General features: G+C 48.0%; 7 protein-coding genes across 7 annotated transcripts; 4 read left to right on the forward strand and 3 right to left on the reverse strand.

The window, feature by feature from the left end:
- Positions 1-304: 304 nt before the first annotated feature.
- EDB93DRAFT_1253315 (major facilitator superfamily domain-containing protein) lies at positions 305-2,123 on the forward strand (the record flags this gene model as incomplete). The annotated part of the gene is made up of 7 exons (XM_041453435.1): positions 305-463; positions 527-592; positions 648-808; positions 875-1,009; positions 1,058-1,217; positions 1,271-1,808; positions 1,861-2,123. The coding sequence occupies 7 exons, from the start codon at positions 305-307 to the stop codon at positions 2,121-2,123; spliced, it is 1,482 nt and encodes a 493-aa protein (XP_041304729.1).
- A 1,512-nt stretch (positions 2,124-3,635) lies between these two features.
- On the forward strand, positions 3,636-5,429 carry EDB93DRAFT_1253316 (major facilitator superfamily domain-containing protein; the record flags this gene model as incomplete). Its single annotated transcript, XM_041453436.1, has 6 exons — positions 3,636-3,794; positions 3,855-3,920; positions 3,976-4,136; positions 4,189-4,323; positions 4,376-5,121; positions 5,173-5,429. The coding sequence occupies 6 exons, from the start codon at positions 3,636-3,638 to the stop codon at positions 5,427-5,429; spliced, it is 1,524 nt and encodes a 507-aa protein (XP_041304730.1).
- A 548-nt stretch (positions 5,430-5,977) lies between these two features.
- EDB93DRAFT_1090568 (major facilitator superfamily domain-containing protein) lies at positions 5,978-7,773 on the forward strand (the record flags this gene model as incomplete). Its single annotated transcript, XM_041446282.1, has 7 exons — positions 5,978-6,133; positions 6,193-6,258; positions 6,310-6,470; positions 6,533-6,667; positions 6,724-6,883; positions 6,934-7,471; positions 7,523-7,773. The coding sequence occupies 7 exons, from the start codon at positions 5,978-5,980 to the stop codon at positions 7,771-7,773; spliced, it is 1,467 nt and encodes a 488-aa protein (XP_041304731.1).
- Positions 7,774-9,296: 1,523 nt separating this feature from the next.
- EDB93DRAFT_719118 (uncharacterized protein) lies at positions 9,297-11,062 on the forward strand. The gene is made up of 2 exons (XM_041457205.1): positions 9,297-10,902; positions 10,957-11,062. Exon 1 carries the CDS (start codon positions 9,616-9,618, stop codon positions 10,882-10,884), a length of 1,269 nt encoding a protein of 422 aa, XP_041304732.1. The 5' UTR covers positions 9,297-9,615; the 3' UTR covers positions 10,885-10,902; positions 10,957-11,062.
- Positions 11,063-11,524: 462 nt separating this feature from the next.
- On the reverse strand, positions 11,525-13,494 carry EDB93DRAFT_719133 (uncharacterized protein). The gene is made up of 3 exons (XM_041457207.1): positions 13,302-13,494; positions 13,006-13,234; positions 11,525-12,949 (listed from the first exon to the last, which is right to left on the reverse strand). The coding sequence occupies exons 2-3, from the start codon at positions 13,053-13,055 to the stop codon at positions 11,701-11,703; spliced, it is 1,299 nt and encodes a 432-aa protein (XP_041304733.1). The 5' UTR covers positions 13,056-13,234; positions 13,302-13,494; the 3' UTR covers positions 11,525-11,700.
- On the reverse strand, positions 13,495-15,675 carry EDB93DRAFT_719132 (uncharacterized protein). Its single transcript, XM_041457206.1, has 9 exons — positions 15,341-15,675; positions 15,251-15,292; positions 15,117-15,200; positions 15,020-15,070; positions 14,797-14,968; positions 14,147-14,744; positions 14,027-14,090; positions 13,910-13,975; positions 13,495-13,855 (listed from the first exon to the last, which is right to left on the reverse strand). Exons 1-8 carry the CDS (start codon positions 15,442-15,444, stop codon positions 13,921-13,923), a joined length of 1,170 nt encoding a protein of 389 aa, XP_041304734.1. The 5' UTR covers positions 15,445-15,675; the 3' UTR covers positions 13,495-13,855; positions 13,910-13,920.
- A 1,803-nt stretch (positions 15,676-17,478) lies between these two features.
- On the reverse strand, positions 17,479-19,167 carry EDB93DRAFT_719351 (uncharacterized protein). Its single transcript, XM_041457209.1, has 3 exons — positions 19,072-19,167; positions 18,944-19,019; positions 17,479-18,886 (listed from the first exon to the last, which is right to left on the reverse strand). Exons 2-3 carry the CDS (start codon positions 18,991-18,993, stop codon positions 17,653-17,655), a joined length of 1,284 nt encoding a protein of 427 aa, XP_041304735.1. The 5' UTR covers positions 18,994-19,019; positions 19,072-19,167; the 3' UTR covers positions 17,479-17,652.
- Positions 19,168-19,389: the final 222 nt, after the last annotated feature.

Genomic DNA, 19,389 nt, shown 5'->3' on the forward strand with positions numbered 1-19,389 from the left:
CGTCGTCTTTCTATGTCTAATCTCACCTTGCACGGGTCCCGACCTTAGGCCATGAGGGTTCAAATTAGCCAGCTAGGTTACAGTGTAGTGCCTGGCCATACTGGTGGGGTGTCACAGCCTGATGGGATGTGCCGGTATGATCTTTAATCATGCCAAGTCAACTGACCAGAAGAAGCGCGCTTATTGCAGCCTCATGCCTTATCCTACTAGCCAACAAGCCGCTCAGGAACCGCCTTATCGGAACGAGTTCACATATTAGTATGATGAAGTGCATCTTTCATTCAAGTCGTTCCCTCGTACCACCATGATTGCGCCGCAGGATGACGAGGAGACACCTTTTCTGCATCGAGCGGAGCAGCCAACGACCAAGACACCTCTGCCCTGGAATCAATTTTGGATCGTACTGTTATTGGACATGCCAGATCCTGTTTCTTCTTATACCCTTGCCCCGTTTATTCCCCAAGTGAGTACATTTCCTTTGCTTGGACTTATATGTGACTAAAGCTTGAATTGGAACTTTGCCAAGCTTATTAAAGATATTGGAGTGACGAACGGAGACGAATCCCAAGTTGGTCACTATGTCGGCATCCTTGTGAGCATGTCTTCATCGTTCTTGCCCTTGTATTCGTTCCTGATATTATCTCAAGCAATCATCATACTATGCAGCTCACGCACTAACTGTTTTTAATTTGAGCCAACTGTCTGATCATATTGGGCGGAAGCCTGTAATGCTGATAGCATTGTCAGCACTATCTGTTTCGATGTTTTCGTTTGGGCTGTCGAAGACATTCCTTGGTCTGGTTGTTAGGTGAGCGTGTTCATTCAAATATCAGATGGTAGTTATTGGCCATCGATTGCTGATACTCTTGACCAGTCGTGTTATCTGTGGAACATTTGATGCTAGCAATAGTGTCATGAAGAGCGTGCTTATCGACATCACCGACGCAACCAATATGCCCAAGGCATTCAATTATATGCCAATTCCGTGGATGATCGCAAGCACACTTGGGTAGGGATACAGTACATTTTCTCGCGCACTGAGGTTGACGGCATCTAGACCACTCATTGGGGGATCGCTCTCCCGACCAGCGGACAGATTCCCTGACATCTTCGGGCGATCAGAACTCCTCAAAACCTACCCATATCTTCTGCCGTGCTCTATTTCGGCTTCTTTCATATTGATAGCTTGGCTAGTCACGTATTTCTGTCTCAAAGAGGTGAGCGTGATGCTGTAAACCCATCTCTGGATCACACTAAGCGTGGTCACCAGAGCGCTTCTACAAGGACGCCGCTATGGGAGCTAATCAAAGGAAGATTCCTGCGACAGTCATATTCAAAACCTCACCAGACATCGAACAGTATTATTGTTGATCCTGGGGAAGCGGATTCCGGAGAAGTCCAAGCAAAGCCGCTTCCGCTGCGTGACTTGCTGACCCCGAAAGTGTTGAGCATAACAGCAAGTTATGCCACTACAGGCCTGCTTCAAATGGCGCTTACTGCGGTCCTACCTGTTTTCTATGCGACATCGATTGAACTTGGCGGTCTTTCCCTCGACCCTCCTCGCATCGGCGCTTTACTTGCGGCACAAGGCGCCGTACATGGCATATTTCAGCTACTTTTCTTCGATCGTTTATATGATCGCTTCGGCGCAGGAGCTATACATTTCACCGGCGTTAGCTCCGGCATACCCATCGTCATTTTATTTCCAGTGATCAATGCTCTAGCTCGAGCCTATGGGATAGGTATGGCGGTGTGGCTGTGCGTTTCTGTCCAGCTTATGCTAACGACTAGCCTGGTCATGTGCTACCGTATGTCAATTCAGCACTTCATGCATTCTGCTAAACTGAGGACAACTTGTAGCCTGCATAACATTATTCGTTAGAGCAGCTGCTCCCAATCGCGCCTCGATCGGAGCAACCAATGGAATTACCCAGATGGTTGTCGGAGTAGCAAGAATGCTTAGCCCGGCGTCTGCAGCTTCGGTCTTCTCTTATTCATTGCAGGAAGGGCATGATGCGTGGTTGATATATTACTTCTTGATCGCAATTGCATTTCTCGCAGTGGGTACTGCTCTATTGCTTCCCCGTGATCCTAGTGTATGGGAAGATCGCTATCGCGAATGACCCAGCGTAGGGACTGGACTGGCAACACTCTAGGCTATGTAGGTTATATGTACAACAATATTCCGAATGAATGAATGCATCAGTCAATGCTGCCTCGTCCCTTCCACCATGCATCATCGTTTAAGCTTTGATTGCATAATCATGACTGGTAACCTGAGCATGTGGCGTTGTACCTTCTTCGATCCGATCCACCTCATCAAAATCAAACTCATTTCCCTCGAGCACTTCAACTTCATTAATACTCTGAACTTTTTCAGTCCTTCTCAAATCTTTGAGAGCTGCAAGTTCAGTGACATCAGGCGAGATATAGACATAGTAAGAACGTCATCTGCATCACGAGGCTTGGTCGAGAGAGGTGTTCACACGAAGGATGCTGTGCAGTCTCGAGAGCAATATTTGCCAACCTCTTCACAAGTCCGCATGTGAGCATGTCGATGGCAGCATGGTGCGTGAACTTCTTAACTCCGTGGCTTTCATGGTGCTCACAGTGTAGCCGAAAGTCTGCATAATTTTTGCGCAGTGTTTGAAATGTGTCGACCGAGATTACACCATTGCATGGATTGATTGTATTGTACCGAGATAATGTGCACTCTACTTCGCGTGAGTTCTGCCATGAACCAGGCTGGTCCCAGTTTCGCTAGACCGGTTGGCAAAACTACCGCGTTCTGCCAACAACACGATGACCGCGTGTTATTTGTCTACAACCACGTCGGTGCATCTTCCGGATATATCCCTTATTATTTGCAATTTACACTAGGAAGATATCTTCCTTCCTGGGAGCTCTTGACCCTGGTCGCTTTCCTTGAAGGAAAGTTGGAGACTTGGACGTAATTCGTCATGTTCCTCCCACGCTATTTCGATTCCTGATGGCAGCAGCTCTCCTCAGCGACTCGGAATAAGACCTCAGTAATCAAGAATCTTGTCGTGTTTTCTGGATGGCCCATCATTGCAAAAATGACCGCCAGCTGTCGATTTGCCACACAGGGATGCGGATTGCACGAAAACTCTCAAGTCTAGGCAATTACGGCACTGACCAGTTGAGTACAGTACCAACATGCATATCCTCAAATCGTGGAGGAACCACGAGGCCAACTAGCATCACGCGACTTTCATCGTATGCGCCATGACTTATGCTGTGGAATCATCATGACTTCCTCATGTTTCATAACAGAGAACATGCTCTACAAATCATTTTGCTTTTCGACGGTCATGCCTACTTGAAATTATTGCCCTCATATAAATGTTTGCACTTCGCCGCAGCTTGGGTACGTATGTAACGTACCGGCCTAACCAAATGCAGACCTGCCCGTGCTTTCGGACCATAATAGTACTTAGGAGGTTCAACTTCCTTTACGTCCAAGTGGGCTTTCACCAGATTCCAGAAGCATGTCCTTATGGATGATGCTACACTTGGACTACTTATCGGTCGACTGATCGATGGGCCTTTTAATTGCCGGCTCATATACGAATTTAATAGGCTGCGCCCATCGTCCATCTTTCTCTCGTACCATCATGGTAGCGCGTCAAGATGAAGAGACTCTTCTTCTCCAACGGCCAGACCAGAGGATTTCCCGAACTTCCCCTCTGCCTTGGGATCAGTTCTGGATCATATTATTCTTACAGTTTTCCGATTCGCTTGTTTTTCAGACCCTTGCCCCATTTGCCCCTCAAGTGAGTATATTCCCTCTTTTTTTTGGACTTGAATCTAACCACAACCGGAATTTTATCAAGCTGATCAGGGACATCGGCGTGACAAACGGAGACGAATCCCGGGTTGGACACTATGTTGGCATCCTGGTGAGCATCTCACAATCCTTCGTTGTCATGTGTTCCTTCCTTATATCGTTTCAAGCAATCATCGTATTATACGGCTCAAGCATTGACTATCCTCCATTGGAGCCAATTATCTGATCACATTGGGCGGAAGCCTGTGATACTGACCGCTCTATTCGCGATATCAATTTCGTTGTTCTCCTTTGGGCTGTCGAAAAATTTTGTCGGTCTGGTGATCAGGTTCGGGTATTTAATATTCACCATAATCGTCAAGTACTGACTTACTGATCAGCCGTGCTTTCTGTGGGGCCTTCAATGGGAGCAATGGGGTCATCAAAAGCATGGTAATGGACATCACTGACACAACCAACTTGCCGAAGGCGTACGGCTATATGCCGCTCCCATGGATGTTGGGAACCTTAGTTGGGTAGGAATATAAAGTACTTTTTGCTTTTGAAACGGGATTCACAATAGCTTAGACCACTCATTGGTGGATCGCTCTCCCGACCCGCAGATAGGTTCCCTGAGATTTTTGGGCGATCGAAACTCCTGAAGATCTACCCATACCTCTTACCATGTGCTATTCCAGCTATATTTGCCCTGGTGGCTTGGTTGGTCACGTATTCCCGTTTCAAAGAGGTGAGAAAGATTTTCTTAAGACCATGTCTGGATAACACTAAGTACGGTAACGAGAGTGTTTCAACAAGGGCGCCACTTTGGGAGCTGATTAAAGGATGGCTCCTGCGAAAATCATACGCAAAACCTTTTCCGCCATCAAGAAATGGTTTGGCCATTTCTGCAAACTCTGAAATAGTACCATCAAAGCCGTTGCCACTGTGCGCCTTGCTGACTCCAAAGGTCCTGACTGTGACAGCAAGTTATGTCACTATGTCATTATTCTATGCGGCATTTAATTTGGTCCTACCTATTTTTTTCTCGACGCCGATCGAACTAGGTGGTCTTTCGCTCGACCCTCCCCAAATCGGTGCTATACTTGCGATATCAGGTGTTGCCCATGGCGTATTCCAGCTACTTTTCTATGCGCAGCTACACGAGCGCCTCGGCGCAAGAGCCATGAATATTGCTGGCGTTGTCTCCGGCGTACCTATCACCATTTTATTCCCAGTGACCAATGGGCTCGCTCGGGTCCATGGTATGGGTTGGACGGTGTGGCTGTCCGTTGGTGTTCAACTTTCTCTGTTAACTAGTTTGGTCATGTGCTATCGTATGTCAACCAACCACTTCTGGCATCTTTTGATTTACTGAGAAGTCGTAGCATGCTTGACATTGTTTATCAGAGCCGCCGCTCCCAATCGCGCATCGCTTGGAGCAACCAATGGAATTATCCAGCTGGTTGTAACAGGTGCAAAGATCATTGGCCCAGCATCTGCAGCTTCGGTCTTCTCTTATTCGCTACAAGAAGGCCATGACGCATGGTTGATATATTACTACTTGATGGCAATTGCATTTCTCGCCGTAGGTACTTCTCTGTTACTTCCTCATGATCCTAGTCTATGGGAAGATCAACAATAGTGTCGTCGCTAGCGATCTGCATATAGTCCCTTTTTTCAGGTGATTTTGTTGTATTTGTTATAAAAATGAATTTTCCCGGTATGGCGCAGTAATATTCCTTGCGGTCTGACAGGCTTTTTCGGGTCGCAACTTACCTGCCAGTGTTTACGAAAAAGGATCAAAAGCAACGAGGAGCATGGTAAAATTTGAACAAGGAGATAAACACAGGTCCAAGTCGGGCTACTATCCAGCATCTCTCTTCGACACAATCACAGCGTGGTCTGGCGTGTAGGGATAGGCATGAAATTTCATTCGAAGCTCAAAAACTTATCTATTGAGACATTTACTTATGTTGAGAAATTTACGCCTCGTCCCTTATCATGCACGAACACAAGTTGACTCTCAGGCTGCTTGACGGTTGACCATGGCGGCGGTGGCGACTCCATGACCGTGGGAGTTCTCATTTGTAAACGGGCAGTATGAAGGCTTTAGCTGCAGGTTCTATTACATACGTTCTGCTTAGCGAACGGTAATACAAACAGCTGGAATGGCCCACTCCTTCAGCAGTCATGTCCCACCAAGCGGATGAAGAGACGCCTCTGTTGCGGTCCGAGGAGCAGCTTAAAGTCAAAACTCCACTACCCTGGCGTCAATTATCCATTATACTCTTTTTGCAGCTCACTGAACCTGTGACTGCTCAGGCAATTGCTCCGTTTGCACCTCAGGTGAACCCAGCCTGAATTTGTATCTTATGAGTTCTGACGATCCTTGTTTCGTTTCTCAGCTGATCAGAGATGTTGGAGTGACACATGGTGATGAATCAAGGGTAGGATATTTCGTTGGTGTCATGGTGAGTGCCCAGTGTTCGCTATAAATATTTGTTTCCTGATTTACCTTCAAGTATTCCGTGTTCTACGTAGCTCAAGCCCTTACGACCCTTCAATGGAACCGGCTTTCTGATCATGTTGGCCGAAAGCCAGTCATTTTGACTGGCCTATTTGGTATATCAGTATCCATGTTCCTATTCGGGCTTTCAAAGACCTTCGGAGGCTTGATACTGAGGTTCGTGCATCATACTCGAATTGAAAATATAACGAGTTCAATCCTTTTCTCTCGTTATTTAGTCGTATATTGTGCGGAGCGCTGAATGGCAACAGCGGTGTCATCAAGAGTATGATGATAGATATTACAGATTCAAGCAACATAGCTCAGGCATTCGGGTTTCTTCCTCTTCCATGGATGACCGGGAATACGCTTGGGTGGGGTCTCATATGTTCTTTTCTGTACCAAGTTCTTACATTGAATGACCGGCTAGACCTCTCATCGGCGGGTCTTTGTCCCATCCGGCAGATCGTTTTCCCAGACTGTTTGGGCAGTCGACATTTTTGAAGACACATCCTTATTTCTTGGCTTGCGCTGGTCCAGCATTGTTTACCGTATCGTCATGGTTGATTACGTATATGCTTTTACAGGAGGTAAAGTAGTGGGTCCGCTCATTTCGTTGATCCGTCTCATCTACGTTTAGACTGTGCCAACGACGACATCCTCATGGAATCTGGTTCGGAACAGATGTCGGTCCATGCTTCCGTTCGTACATATCAAGCCGCCACAGCCGGATAGATCAAATTCCGATACCGTTCAAGGTTCCCCCCACGATTCTAAGCCCCTGCCTCTGAGGGCATTAATGACCCCGCATGTTCTTATTGCGACGTTGAATTACGCGACTCTGGCTCTCTTTGACATCGCTCTGCGTTCTCTAATACCCGTGTTTTACGCTACGCCGGTGAACATGGGTGGGCTTGGCCTTGACCCACCACGGATTGGCAATATCCTTGCGGCGTTCGGTATTGTCAATGGTTTATTCCAAGTATTTTTCTTTGCTCGTCTGCATGACCGATTTGGTACCAAAGTGGTCTTTACCTGCGGAATCGTATCCAGCGTACCGGTTATCATCGCATTCCCGGTGATCAACATGTTGAGTGGGACGTATGGGATTGGCGCGATAGTTTGGTTTGCTGTCGGCCTTCAGCTCACAATATCCATCGCTCTCAACATGTGTTACTGTTCGTTCTTTATGTCCTGTGTTGCGGACATTACTGATCAATGCATAATAGCTTGCGGGGCGATGTATATAGCAGCTGCATCTCCAAATCGTGCATCATTGGGCGCCACTAATGGCCTTGCTCAGACAGTCGCTGCGTTTGTACGCATTATTGGACCTGCCTCGGCGATGTCGATGTTTTCATTTTCTGTGAAGGATCCCTATTATGCGTGGGCGGTGTACTATTTTATGATGGTGCTGGCGCTCCTTGCCATTGGCGTGTCTTTCTTACTGCCTCGTCAAATGTGGAAGTGTGGTAACTAGTTTTTGTCTCAGTTGTTAGCAGTGGTGCATAATACTGGTATCCTTGCAAGCAATGCTACGTACCACAACTTCTGGCTTATTTTGGCTTGCAATGATTGGCGTTTGTGCGCCAATGATCGACTTTCTGATCGTTGATTCAGATTCCGTTGTTTGGTGTGTCTCGATTCCATGCTGATTTAACCTAACTGATAATTGTTCTTCTCGAAGAATCCTTTGGAAAACGACATTCGTCGTCAAGGCTCGCCTTTCTTCTATTGTTGTTTACATGCTTCAACATAGTCACATATTTTCTCACCGGTGGCTATCCGCCACACCGAGGAAACAGTACACACGTCATACTATTACAAGGGATTGCGGAGGTGATGAAAAATTCGAAAGTTACCCCCGCGGTGCTATTGTGCTTGGGAGATCCAAACTTCCTCTGGATACACTCGGTGATTCCATGATGGCGGCAAGTAGAGCCCTACTCTGGTAACTAGAGTTGACGCATGATGGCAGTACGTGTTATTCCTGAACGTTGACTTATCATAGCGAATTAGGCTGAGCCCAGAGCTGATAACACCGCACCAATCGCCGTACCAAGAGACGTTCTGCTCCCACGTGAGATGTTCCTGGGAAGTATAGGTGTGTCGAAACTTTGTTATGGGCGCCCGGTAACTTGTTCCTTCCACCGTCGTCAAGTGCTGCCGAAACTTCATTAACAATATGACTGTAGAAGGCAAGTTGCAAGTTGGCTCCAAGGGATGATCACTCAAAATGTATGTGACGTCAGATCCATGCACGATCGCTTTCAACACAATTCTCACTCATTGCGGCCGAGGACCCTCGTTTTGGAAGTGCAGCTACACTGCAGCGTTAATATTGCGCGATTCCATAATGTCATTGGTCACCTTTTGATCACTTGATCACTTCGTTGGACGAGACCTACGGTAGCCATGGCGAATGCCCGTTCTAGTGACCCGTTCTGCTCCCCCGGTTATTGGATCAAACATCTTTTGCACCACTGCGACAGCCAGCACATCCTCTAATTCGTCGTTGACGCCGGCGAACGACGATACCCACACTCTTTTTCGACATCCCAATCTTTACCTGTACTACATATCCTGCTTTAGTACAGGATGCAACATGTATCTGTCCGACATCGCGCAATTCAAAATAGGGCGCTCAACGAACGCGTTCCCAGTTCCTCCACTGGTGGCATAGCATTCTCGTTGCCATCTGTTACGATATCTCCTCTCCTATCGAACCCTTTTGTCGGTGGGAATTGACGGTGGGGCCACTACATTAGTGTTTGCCTCAATAGCAAATTCGTTACCATCCCCAACCATCGCTTCAAGCGGAGGCGGCAGCGGTGGAACCGGAACTGGTAGCGGAAGCGGAGGTGGAGGTGGAACCGGGGGTGGAAATGGAAGTGGGGGTGGTGGCGGTAGCGGTAGCGGAGGTGGGAGTGGTGGTGGCGGCGGAACTGGAAGTGGTGGTGGTGGTGGAAGTGGAAGTGGGGGTAGTGGTGGTGGTGGTAATGGTGGTGCAACTGGAAGTGGGGGTGGGAGTGGTGGCGGCGGGGGGAATGGGGGCGGAAATGGAGGTGGAAGTAAAAGTGGGGGTGGAGGTACCAGTGGCAGTGGCAGTTGGACTGGAACCGGAACTGGAAATGGGGAAGATAGTGAAAGTGGAGGCGGAAATAACGGAAGCAGCCCCGAGGGAAGTAGTAGCACAGCAACCACTACTACGCCTGCATCCTTCCAAGGCCCCCCTTCGTACCCTCCGGGAGGTACACCAGCCTTCGTTAACAATGGTACCGGCAGCCAGCTCAATTCTTCTAACGGTAACGGAGAGCTGCCCATGAACATCCAAGGTACTCCGGTAGTTCAGTCGTCATCTTCGATGGTCAACCCCAAAGCGACGGGCAGTCCAAAAATGTCTCAGACCGGGGGTGCACCAACTGCAGGTCTCCAAGGCTCCAGTACATCAAGTACATTCAGTAGTGTCGGAACCTCCCCGAGTGATGCTACTCCATCTCTTACTGCGACTTCTTCGCACCCGCTGTCCTCAGGCGCAATTGGAGGAATCGTTGTCATATGCTTTATATTCCTGATCAGCTTCATCGTGCTCTTCGTGCGGCGTCGCACCATTGCTCGCCGTCTCGAGCGCCGCAACCAATGGCGGTTCGGCGGAAATACCGTGTCAGATAGTTCCTCTATCGTAGGAGACCGTATGCAAGACTCTCAAAGTGGGGGACAACCCAACCTGAACAGGGCAAGCGCCCGCAGCAGCTTTGCTACCAACTTTGATCAAGGACTCATGTTCCGCATTGATTCCCCGATGTCATCCCCCAATGTTGATCACGCCGCACTCAGTACCATTCCTGAGTTCCCTCGCATGGCGGAAGTGCGCGAGCGCATGTCGCTCTTGTTCCCTTCTGCTGGCGCTGTTTCTCGTAGGGAGTCCATGATCAGTATGATTAGTATCGGGAGCGACTCCGACACTCAGTACCTCGTTATGGGAAATAATCTCAATCCTCCCGGACCAACTAGTCCCATGTCCGTCCGTCCGTTTTCTCCATCAGAATCCTTCTCGTTCCCCAGGCCACCCCCGTGTCCCAATGACGCACAACATACTTCGTCTGTTTTTGCTGGTTGCGACCTCGTTACTCCTTCGTCATGCGCTACTACTCTCGTCCAGATTCACTCTCCTCCTCCCATATTCAATTCTGATTTACTGTCTTCTGCTCCCGCTGCCTCCTACCTCCTGCCACCACCCAGCGGTTCGCTGATAGCTGTTTCTGGCACATCTTCTGACCCTTTTGCTGACCCTCCGCAACCCGAATTCGAGACCATCCATCGCCCATTCACCCGTACTCTTGACGATGAAATCTCTGTTGCCTCAGGAGATCAAGTCCTCGTTCTGAGGGTTTTCGACGACGGCTGGGCGCTTGTCGAGAAGCAGTGCGGATTATTGGATCATAACGAGAATGGTCTCATCCCCGTGGATTGCTTGCGCGAAGCCGGTCAGACCCTCCCAACATTCTTGTCTCAAAAGCGGGTGAGCGGCTACAGTGCCGACATAAATCAACTGGCCCAAATGTCAGAGGGTAGCTTTCGTGCACTTTGAATGACAAACATGTAATTGGTAAGTTTTTCTTCTTCTTACCAAAGCCTTCGTTGATTTTGTTGTCTTTCTCAGTGGTACCGCCATCATCGGAAATTTATGTTATCCATCCTTGGTCGCATGCCAATCTCGAGTTTCTTGCATCGCTAGAAGGATCGTATATTCTATCTCAATCACCCGATTCCTCACCCTGTTCTAATCGTTGTCTGTACCTCTTTCTTCATGTTTATTTTATTTTTGCATCTGTTGTCAATTTGACTTGGTCCTTCCGTATTTCGCTGACCAACGTTTCACTAGAAACGTTTATGCTCTACTATATCGCACATACTGGATTCTCGCTACACTTTAGATACCCTGTTGTTGCTACTCTGTCATTACTGGATTTGACTACGGACCCTTCATCGGGAGTTTCTTTGTTTACCTACTTCTGCAGTGTTTCGATAGCATTAAGGAGTTTGAATAATTAGACATTCTGATGCCCAGATGCTAATGTCTGGTACGTTATCGATGACCAGTGCAGCTTATGATCCATTGTTAATATACAAATTCCAGTACGTCCAAGCTTCCATACTCTAAGCAAAGTTGCCCGTCCATGCAAAAGACGTCCGGCGCTTGATGTTTTCCTGCGTCGCGTCATGTGGTTAAGAGTAAGTAGTAGTCTTAGATGAGACAAAAACCATTAGTAGACTTCCATAGATGTAGCTATAGTACAAGATTGACTTGTCTCCTGCGATAGTTGTGATACTTATCCCCTCGCGCATTGCTCCATCCCTTCCTCCGGCCACAGGATACTAGCACAACATGCAAGTACCGTGATCATCAGGGACTAATAACTCCCTGACCGTTGACCAACTCCTCAAACATCTCGCTGGCTACTTTCCTCAACTCTTTCACAGCAATGACGACACCCTCTCCCCCTCCCTGTTCGGACTTTTGCCTCTCCAGTTCTTCGAGAACAGCATCCACATTGCCAATGAGACGCTCGAGATCATAGTCCGGAGCAAATTGCAGATACTTCTTGGTCCCTTCCACAAGGACAGGAAGAAACTCGAAACAGGGTATATCGTGATATATCATATAGTTGGCATGGGGCCATGCACCGCTGAGCATATCCCACCACTGTCGCTTTGTGATGGAATCGAGCGATGTAGCCGACCACTGTTCAGGTGGGATTCGGAGGAGGATGCCAGCCAGGTGGAATGCAGGTGGCCGGAAGCGGCACTCTGCAATAATGCTAATGCATCGATCTATATGATCCCTAGACAAATGGGGGTGCCAGTTGGAATTCCTTGCGAGAGCAAATAGCAGCTCAAGATACGTGTCATGGTCATGATGGAAGATGCAGTCAGGACTATCATCGGAGGGTATTGTACCTGGTTGCGGACAAACTGCAGTCAGGATAGCGGGGGAGAGCTCCATTAGGACCATGTCTCGCAACTTCGCATCATGAATGGCATCAATCGAGGCAATTTCTTCTCGAGCATTGAGGACCGTGCGGAGAGCGACATGGCGTAAATGCAGAGGCATGTTGCTGCTCATGCAGGCAATGAGGCTCTTGAAGAACTGATGTTGTTTAGCAGCACTGCAGCGCACTTGCATGTCATTTAGCAACAAAAGGATGTCAAATGCCGTTTCCTGGTCGCTAGAATGAATGTACTCGAGGTAGTCCACCAGCCAGTCGAAGTCTTCTAGAGAACGGGAATCACCTGTCCCTAAATCATAGCTGTACCACAAGTGGGCAGGGTCCCGAGATACTTGCGCAGCAGTGAGCGTGAAGCGCAGTCCATTTTTCAGAGCTCTCGACAGTTCTTCAAGATCATTTTGTTTGGATGACCTGAGTTGTGAATAAATTTTCCTGCACATGTCCAGGTTCCGCATAGCGTCGAATGAAGGACTCGGATGATAGTGATCTTTGGCAGACTCAAGCATGAAACAAATGACGTCGAGGAGTTTCCATGCCCTGCGTGTGACTCCTGTACTGTCTTTGTCCAGATCGCCTCCATCGTATTCCCAAAGAATCATTTGAAACTGCGTCAAAAGGGCATCCACGAATCGAGGCAGGGAAGAACTATACAATCTCCTTGTTAGTCATAGCAGAAGAGGCATCAAACGAGTCAAAGGCACCTTTTGTCGATACGAACTATGTCCTTCTTGTCAAACTGAACCCCGACCATGACGCAAGCAAGAAGGGTGCAATTGGCTACGATTTGATTCGACGGGGAGGATGAAGAGGAGAGCAGATCTGATATCACATCTATGGCGAATCCTTCTATATCCTGGTTCGCTCGCCCAGTGACAAAGTGGTAAGTAAGAGAATGCGACAGCCACTCTGTGATAGAGTCGGGACAATCATCTGACGAATACCACAAAAATGTACGGTTATTTTCTGGAAGACAAAGATTCATAGTCGTCATAAGCACCATGTTGTTGGCTCTACTTATGTCCACCGGTTTCATCCATGATAACACATCGAAGTCGCAGTCTCTTCTCCCACGACCAAGAAATTCATCACGGCCAGGATATGCCTGAAAAACCCGGCCATGATAGAGATGACTCATAGCCATTAGACAAGCTGATGCCTTCTCCTCCAACGACGGCATAATTTTTCCGTCGAAGCCGACGCAGCTTATGAAAGTATCATACAGCTGATACAACACGTCTGAGGTGTCAAGATCCAGGGGCCATTCGACCTGCGGAACAAGGCTGGCAGCGGCGAGAAACACTTCAGGATCCGTAGAGGTCTCAAGCAGCCATTTGACGCTAGGTGCTTCGAGATTGCTGGTGGGTGTGTCAGGGAGGGGAAGGGCGGATTCATTCTCCGATAAAACATTCAAATTCTGGCCGAGCAATTGTGCTTCTGGGTCCAGGACCTTTATCGAAAAGCGCGAAACAACAAAACGCAGCCAGGTATGAAGCCTGGTGATTAACTGCTGAAGAGATAGTTGTGCGAATGTGCCGGCTATATGTACAGGGCCTGGGTAGTGAAATGAGCACTGAGTATTTTTGTAATAGTAAATAAGATCGCCACCTCTAAATACTTCAGACAATCGGTTCCAGCTCAACCTGACGATACAAAGCAATCGCTCCAGCACGCCTGACATGAAACGAGTTAAAACCTGAGCACGCGGGAGAAGACATAACTCACCATGCAGTGATGTCGTGAGCTGTTGAAAATGACCGAAGACTCGTTTGGACACCGTGCATAAAACCTCTGCGATATTGATTCAGAGAAAAACACCATTAGAATTCAGTAAAGTGATCTTACTGTCGATGTGAAAGATGCGCAACATGGTCGATATCGGTGTCTGAAATGGACAAGCGGGAGATATCAAACATGCCATCACGGTCAGGGAATAGAACAGAAATCCGAATATCGTCGTTGCAATGATGACCCAGGCGACGCTCGGCTGCTCATACCAGATGTTGGCGCTGAGGGCGATCCCGAAAAGAAGAAGTGAGATTTGAAGTAAGACCGGAAAGGATTGCACGACAGCATCAAAATACCATGTGACGAGGCCGTCGAACTTCTCTTGCCTGCGTTTCCCTCGCTCCTCCTGAGAGCCCCGGCCGTATCTGTTCGACTTGTAGTACCCGAGCCACTGCTTGCCTAGTACGGCCCCGAACGCGGCGAGCAAGCTCATCGACAAGCTTGCGTATGCGATCATTTGAATCCATAGGGTGGGCGTGCTCGGCGACCATGTAGATGCTGGGTCTGCGGGCGTGGAACCCGCTGCAGCGACATTGCCGAGTCCGATTTGAACGAGTTGCTTCAAAAGGGCATTCGTGGTATCGCTGGGGTCGGGACTGAGGTTGGACTCCATTGCGACAATGAAGGATGTGCTGACAGCAGAGAAAAGACCAGACTGATCCAACATAAGTCTTAAAACGCGTCAAAGATGAGCACGCCAAACTTACGAAGATCAAGACGATGTCCATGTCCGTAGTGTATCGCTCGAGGAACTCGCCGTCGTGTTCCTCCGCGACTCGCTTGTATACCCTCCAAAAACGAGACCGATTGTCCTTGCCACTCTTCAAGGCAATCGTCGAGTCCTGGAGAACATCCAATACTTGTCTCATGACATTTGCTCTGCGTGTAGGATGTGGTCAGTTGTGATCGCTCTGCTTATTTTTCACTCACAATTCGCTGAGCGTGGGTTCGTCCTTATCTGCCACGACCTTCGCTGCCTCGCTGGGATAATTGAGGAGCAAGTTTGATAATATCGACGAAAACTTACGGAGCTAAATCGCCGATCGGTGCAACATTGGGAGTGTTTTCCTGTACCTGAGGTCCTGATGGCTGCGAGGGTCCAGCATCCGAGCTGCAGTTCTGGTAAGGAGCGAGACAGAAGCTCAGGGTAGAAACACTTACGTCCCCGATGGCAGCTCCGCCGAAGGCTTAAAATTTTTCTCCCTGTATCGTTGTCAGATAGCAGGCAGACTCCAGGATACTACAACTTACGTTTCTGTAGGTTCTACGTTGTCGTTCTCTGGATAAGGCTGCTCAGCCAAGTCGTTGTGGGCGTGCTGATCCTCGGCGCTGCCGGTGTCTAATGCTTGTGACATGAGGTATTTACTACCAGACTACTGTATTGGATCCCAAGCAAAGGGTCTGAGGTGAGTGTGTGGTACACAGCAAGTCGGTTGGGCAGCTGCGACTGACATGACGAACACGTGCCAAGTTGCGAGCGTTGACGCCGAAAGCTGCCTGCAGTGGAGTGCGATTATTATGATTAGTCAGACCGAACCAAGAAAGAAAGTTGCGCTCGAGACTCGGTGTTGCCGGCCTGCCGGAAGCTTGGGGCATTTGCAATTGATACTTTTGAACTTGAACGTTTGAACCATCAAGTTATGTGGCTGATCGAGGCTTTCTGCCGTCCAACGCTGTTACCTAGTACTGAACCTCTTACACATGAAATATTATTCCGAGTCGCAAGAACGGCACTTCTTCAAGTTTCAGCTTCAAGACTCTGGTATCATTGACATTCCATCACTTCTTCACTTGTGCCTCTCTACACGCTAGGTTTCTCTTTTACCCTCATCGTTTCCTTCAACATAATATCATATCTACATCCACTAACCCCACTTCTCATCACTAGGCTTTTACTCTTGATCACCTCGAGGACTCACGGCTCAGGATTCAACAGGGCGTGTTACATTTTGACCCGGTACCCCGCCTAGGCCATCTGCTTCCAGAAATTCACCGTGGTGCAGTCCTCCGACTCAATCATAATCAAAACGTGTTCATCATCCCTTCATCACGAGCGTTTTAAGATAACCAGATCATCCTCGGCTGAAGCGACGTGACAGTAGTGTTGACCTCACAGTCACCTGCGGGGGAAGAAAAATCAAAATTTGGTGCCGGAATAGACTTTCTGTTCGCATTGACGATACGACTAGTTTATCTACTGGTTCTCATCAAGAATATTCGACTATCTTTATCCCTTTCGCGAGTGTTTCGACATCATATATACTGAGTCACAACAGTCTGCCCTTGATCCGTCTCTCGCGGCAAAAGGTCAACCTCGTCACTGTCGCGTGGATGATGCCTTGACAGATCCATGTCACAACTGTTGACAGATCAATCAGGCATTGGCATCACATCTGCCACATAAACACGCACAGAATCATGACATATATAGTTGAGGATCTCACATTTGATCGATGTACTCTTTGCGGCTACATCTTGACGTTCGCTGACGAATCAAGTACGGCATGCGCAGCTAACTATCTAGCAGGTCTCTTCGTTATTTCCATTGCCATCCTCGCCCTCGACAATTCATTTTCTATACCAACCCGAGTTCTGTCAACGCGCCTGTAAGGACAGAAAGTTTTCTTGTCAGTGTCATGGCTAAATCAAGTACAGCAGTATAATGAAGACATGGAGAACGAGGAGCGATGTTGAACTCATCGGTGGTTAGTGCACCTCGTCTAATCATTGTCTTTGCCTCTTCTTCCATGTTTATCTTATTTTTGCATCTGTTGTCAATTTAACTCGGTCCTTCTGTACTTCGCTGACCAACCTTTCACTAGAATCATTTATGCTCTACTATATCGCACATGTTGGATTCTCGCTACACTTTGGATACCCTGTCGTTGCTACTCTGTCATTACTGGATCTGACTACGGACCCTTCTCTTTGTTTACATACTTCTGCAGTGTTTCGATGGCATTAGGAGTTTGAATAATTAGACATTCTGATGCCCAGATGCTGATGTCTTGTACACTATCGATGACTAGTGCAACTTATCCATTGTTCATGTACAAGTTCTAGTGCGTCTAAGCAACTCCATACTCTAAGTAAAGTCGCCCGTCCATGCAAAAGAAGTCCAGTGCTTGATGTTTTCCTGCGTCATGGGTACTTGGAAGTCAATAAGCAGTCATGAGTCTCTGCTGTCGCGAACACCAAGCGGCAAGACCGACAGTGAAGAGGACCTTGTATAGGTTACGGTAGCTAGACTTGTATCGGGGCAGTGGGCAAACCGGTCTCGTGAGGTCTGGTTCAAGATTTGCTGGATTTGCGTCTCCCTGAAGCCATTAGGGAGCTCAGATACGCGGAAGCAAGTCTGGGGCGATGATGGTTGGGAGGAAGTAGTAGTCTTTGATTGGTCTTAGATGAGTAGATTTCCATATATGTAGTACAGATGTGACTTGTCTCCTACAATACATAGACGTATCAAGTATCAATATTGTTTGAGTCGTGATACATATCCCCTCGCAGAGTTGCATCGTTCCTCTGGTCCCAGGTACAACATGCAAGTACCATCATAGTATTCAGGGACTAATAACTCCTTTACTGCTGACCAACTTCTCAAGCATATCACTGGCTATAGTCCCCAACTCTTTCACAGCAACGGCGATGCCCTCTCCCTCTCCCTGTTCTGAAATTTTCTCCTCCAGTACTTGGATAACACGATCCACGTTTCCAATGAGAGCATCGAGATCATATGTCGGAGCAATTTGGATATACTTCTTCGTGCTTTCCACAAGGGCAAGAAGTAACTTGATGTCGTTAAATACAGTCATCATACGAGGGGCAATGAACCACGCAGTGCTGAGCATGTCCCACCACTGTTGCTCTGTGACAGAATCGAGCGTTGTAACTGACAACTGTTCAGGTGCGATTTGGAGGAAGATTTCAGCTAGGTAGAAGGCATGCTCCTCATATCTGCAGCACATTGTAATCATGCTGATGCATTGATCTATGTGATCCCTAATCAAATGGGGGTGCCAGTTGGAATTCCTTGCGAGGGTAAATAGCAGTTCGAGGTAGTTCAAGTCGCGGCCAAGATCATGATCAGAGAGCGTTGCATCTGGTTGCAGGCAAACTGCAGTCAGGATAGCGGGGGAGAGCTCGGTCAAGATCATGTCTCGCAACTTCGCGTCATCGATGGCATCGATTGAGGCAATTTGTTCTCGAGCGCTGTTAGCCGCGCGGAGAGCGACATGGCGCAAATGCTTAGGCATGTTACTGCCCATGCAGGCAATGAGGCTCTTGAAGAACTGATGTTGTTTAGCAGGACTGTAGCGCGCTTTCATGACCACCAGGAACAAAAGGATGTCAAATGCCGTGTCCTCGTCGTCGGAATAAATGTACTCGAGGTAGTCCACCAACCAGTCGAAATCTTCTGGTGGATGGAAATCATGCGACCCTAAATAATAGCTATACCACAAACGGGTAGGGTCCCGAGATACTTCGGCAGCAGTGAGCGTGAAGCGTAGTCCATTTTTCAGAGCTTTCAACAGTTCCCAGGGATCATTTTGTTCGGGTGACCTGAGTCGTGAATAGATCTTCCGGCACGCGTCCAGGTTCCGCATGACGTCGACTGAACGACTTATAGGATAGTTATCTTTGGCAGACTCAAGGATGGGACAGATGATGTTGAGGAGTTTCCATGCCCTGCGTGTGACTCCTGTGCTGTCTTTGTCGAGATCGCCTCCATCGCATTCACAGAGAACCATTTGGAACTTCGCCAAAAGGGCATCCATGAATCGAGCCAAGGCAGAACTACATAAATCCCTTTATTAGTCATAGCAGAGGAAGAATCAAATGAGTCAATGGTACCTTTTATCGATACGAACTATGTCCTTCTTCTCAAACTGAACCCCGACCATGACGCAAGCAAGAAGGGTGCAATTGGCTACGATTTGATTCGATGGGGAGGATGAAGAGGAGAGAAGATTTGATATCACCTCTATGGCGAATTCTTCTATAGCCTGGTTCGCTCGTCCAGTGACAAAGTGGTAAGTAAGGGAATGCGATAGCCACTCCGTGACAGAGTCGGGACAACCATATAACGAATACATAAAAGGGCTTTCTGCAATACAAAGATTCATAGTCGTGGTAAGCACCACGTAGTTGGCTTGATTCATGTAACTCATGGTTATCCAGGATAACGCACTGTAGTCATGATCTATTCTCCCGCGACCAAAAAAATTGCCATGGCCAGGATATGCTTGAAGAGCACAGCCATGATATAGGTGACTCATGGCCATCATACAAGCTGAGGC

Source organism: Suillus bovinus, assembly GCF_016758785.1.
Source record: "Suillus bovinus strain UH-Sbo-P2 chromosome Unknown EDB93scaffold_57, whole genome shotgun sequence".
Lineage (NCBI taxonomy): Eukaryota > Fungi > Basidiomycota > Agaricomycetes > Boletales > Suillaceae > Suillus > Suillus bovinus.

Coding starts and splice junctions, on each gene's coding strand:
- EDB93DRAFT_719118 (XM_041457205.1), top strand. CDS start 9,616: ATGAACATCCAAGGTACTCCGGTAGTTCAGTCGTCATCTTCGATGGTC.
- EDB93DRAFT_719133 (XM_041457207.1), bottom strand. CDS start 13,055: ATGGTCGGGGTTCAGTTTGACAAGAAGGACATAGTTCGTATCGACAAA. Junction 12,950..13,005: donor ATAGTTCGTATCGACAAAAG/GTGCCTTTGACT, acceptor GAGATTGTATAG/TTCTTCCCTGCCTCGATTCG.
- EDB93DRAFT_719132 (XM_041457206.1), bottom strand. CDS start 15,444: ATGTCACAAGCATTAGACACCGGCAGCGCCGAGGATCAGCACGCCCAC. Junction 14,745..14,796: donor TGGACATCGTCTTGATCTTC/GTAAGTTTGGCG, acceptor ATGTTGGATCAG/TCTGGTCTTTTCTCTGCTGT. Junction 14,091..14,146: donor GCGCATCTTTCACATCGACA/GTAAGATCACTT, acceptor AATATCGCAGAG/GTTTTATGCACGGTGTCCAA.
- EDB93DRAFT_719351 (XM_041457209.1), bottom strand. CDS start 18,993: ATGGTCGGGGTTCAGTTTGAGAAGAAGGACATAGTTCGTATCGATAAA. Junction 18,887..18,943: donor ATAGTTCGTATCGATAAAAG/GTACCATTGACT, acceptor GGATTTATGTAG/TTCTGCCTTGGCTCGATTCA.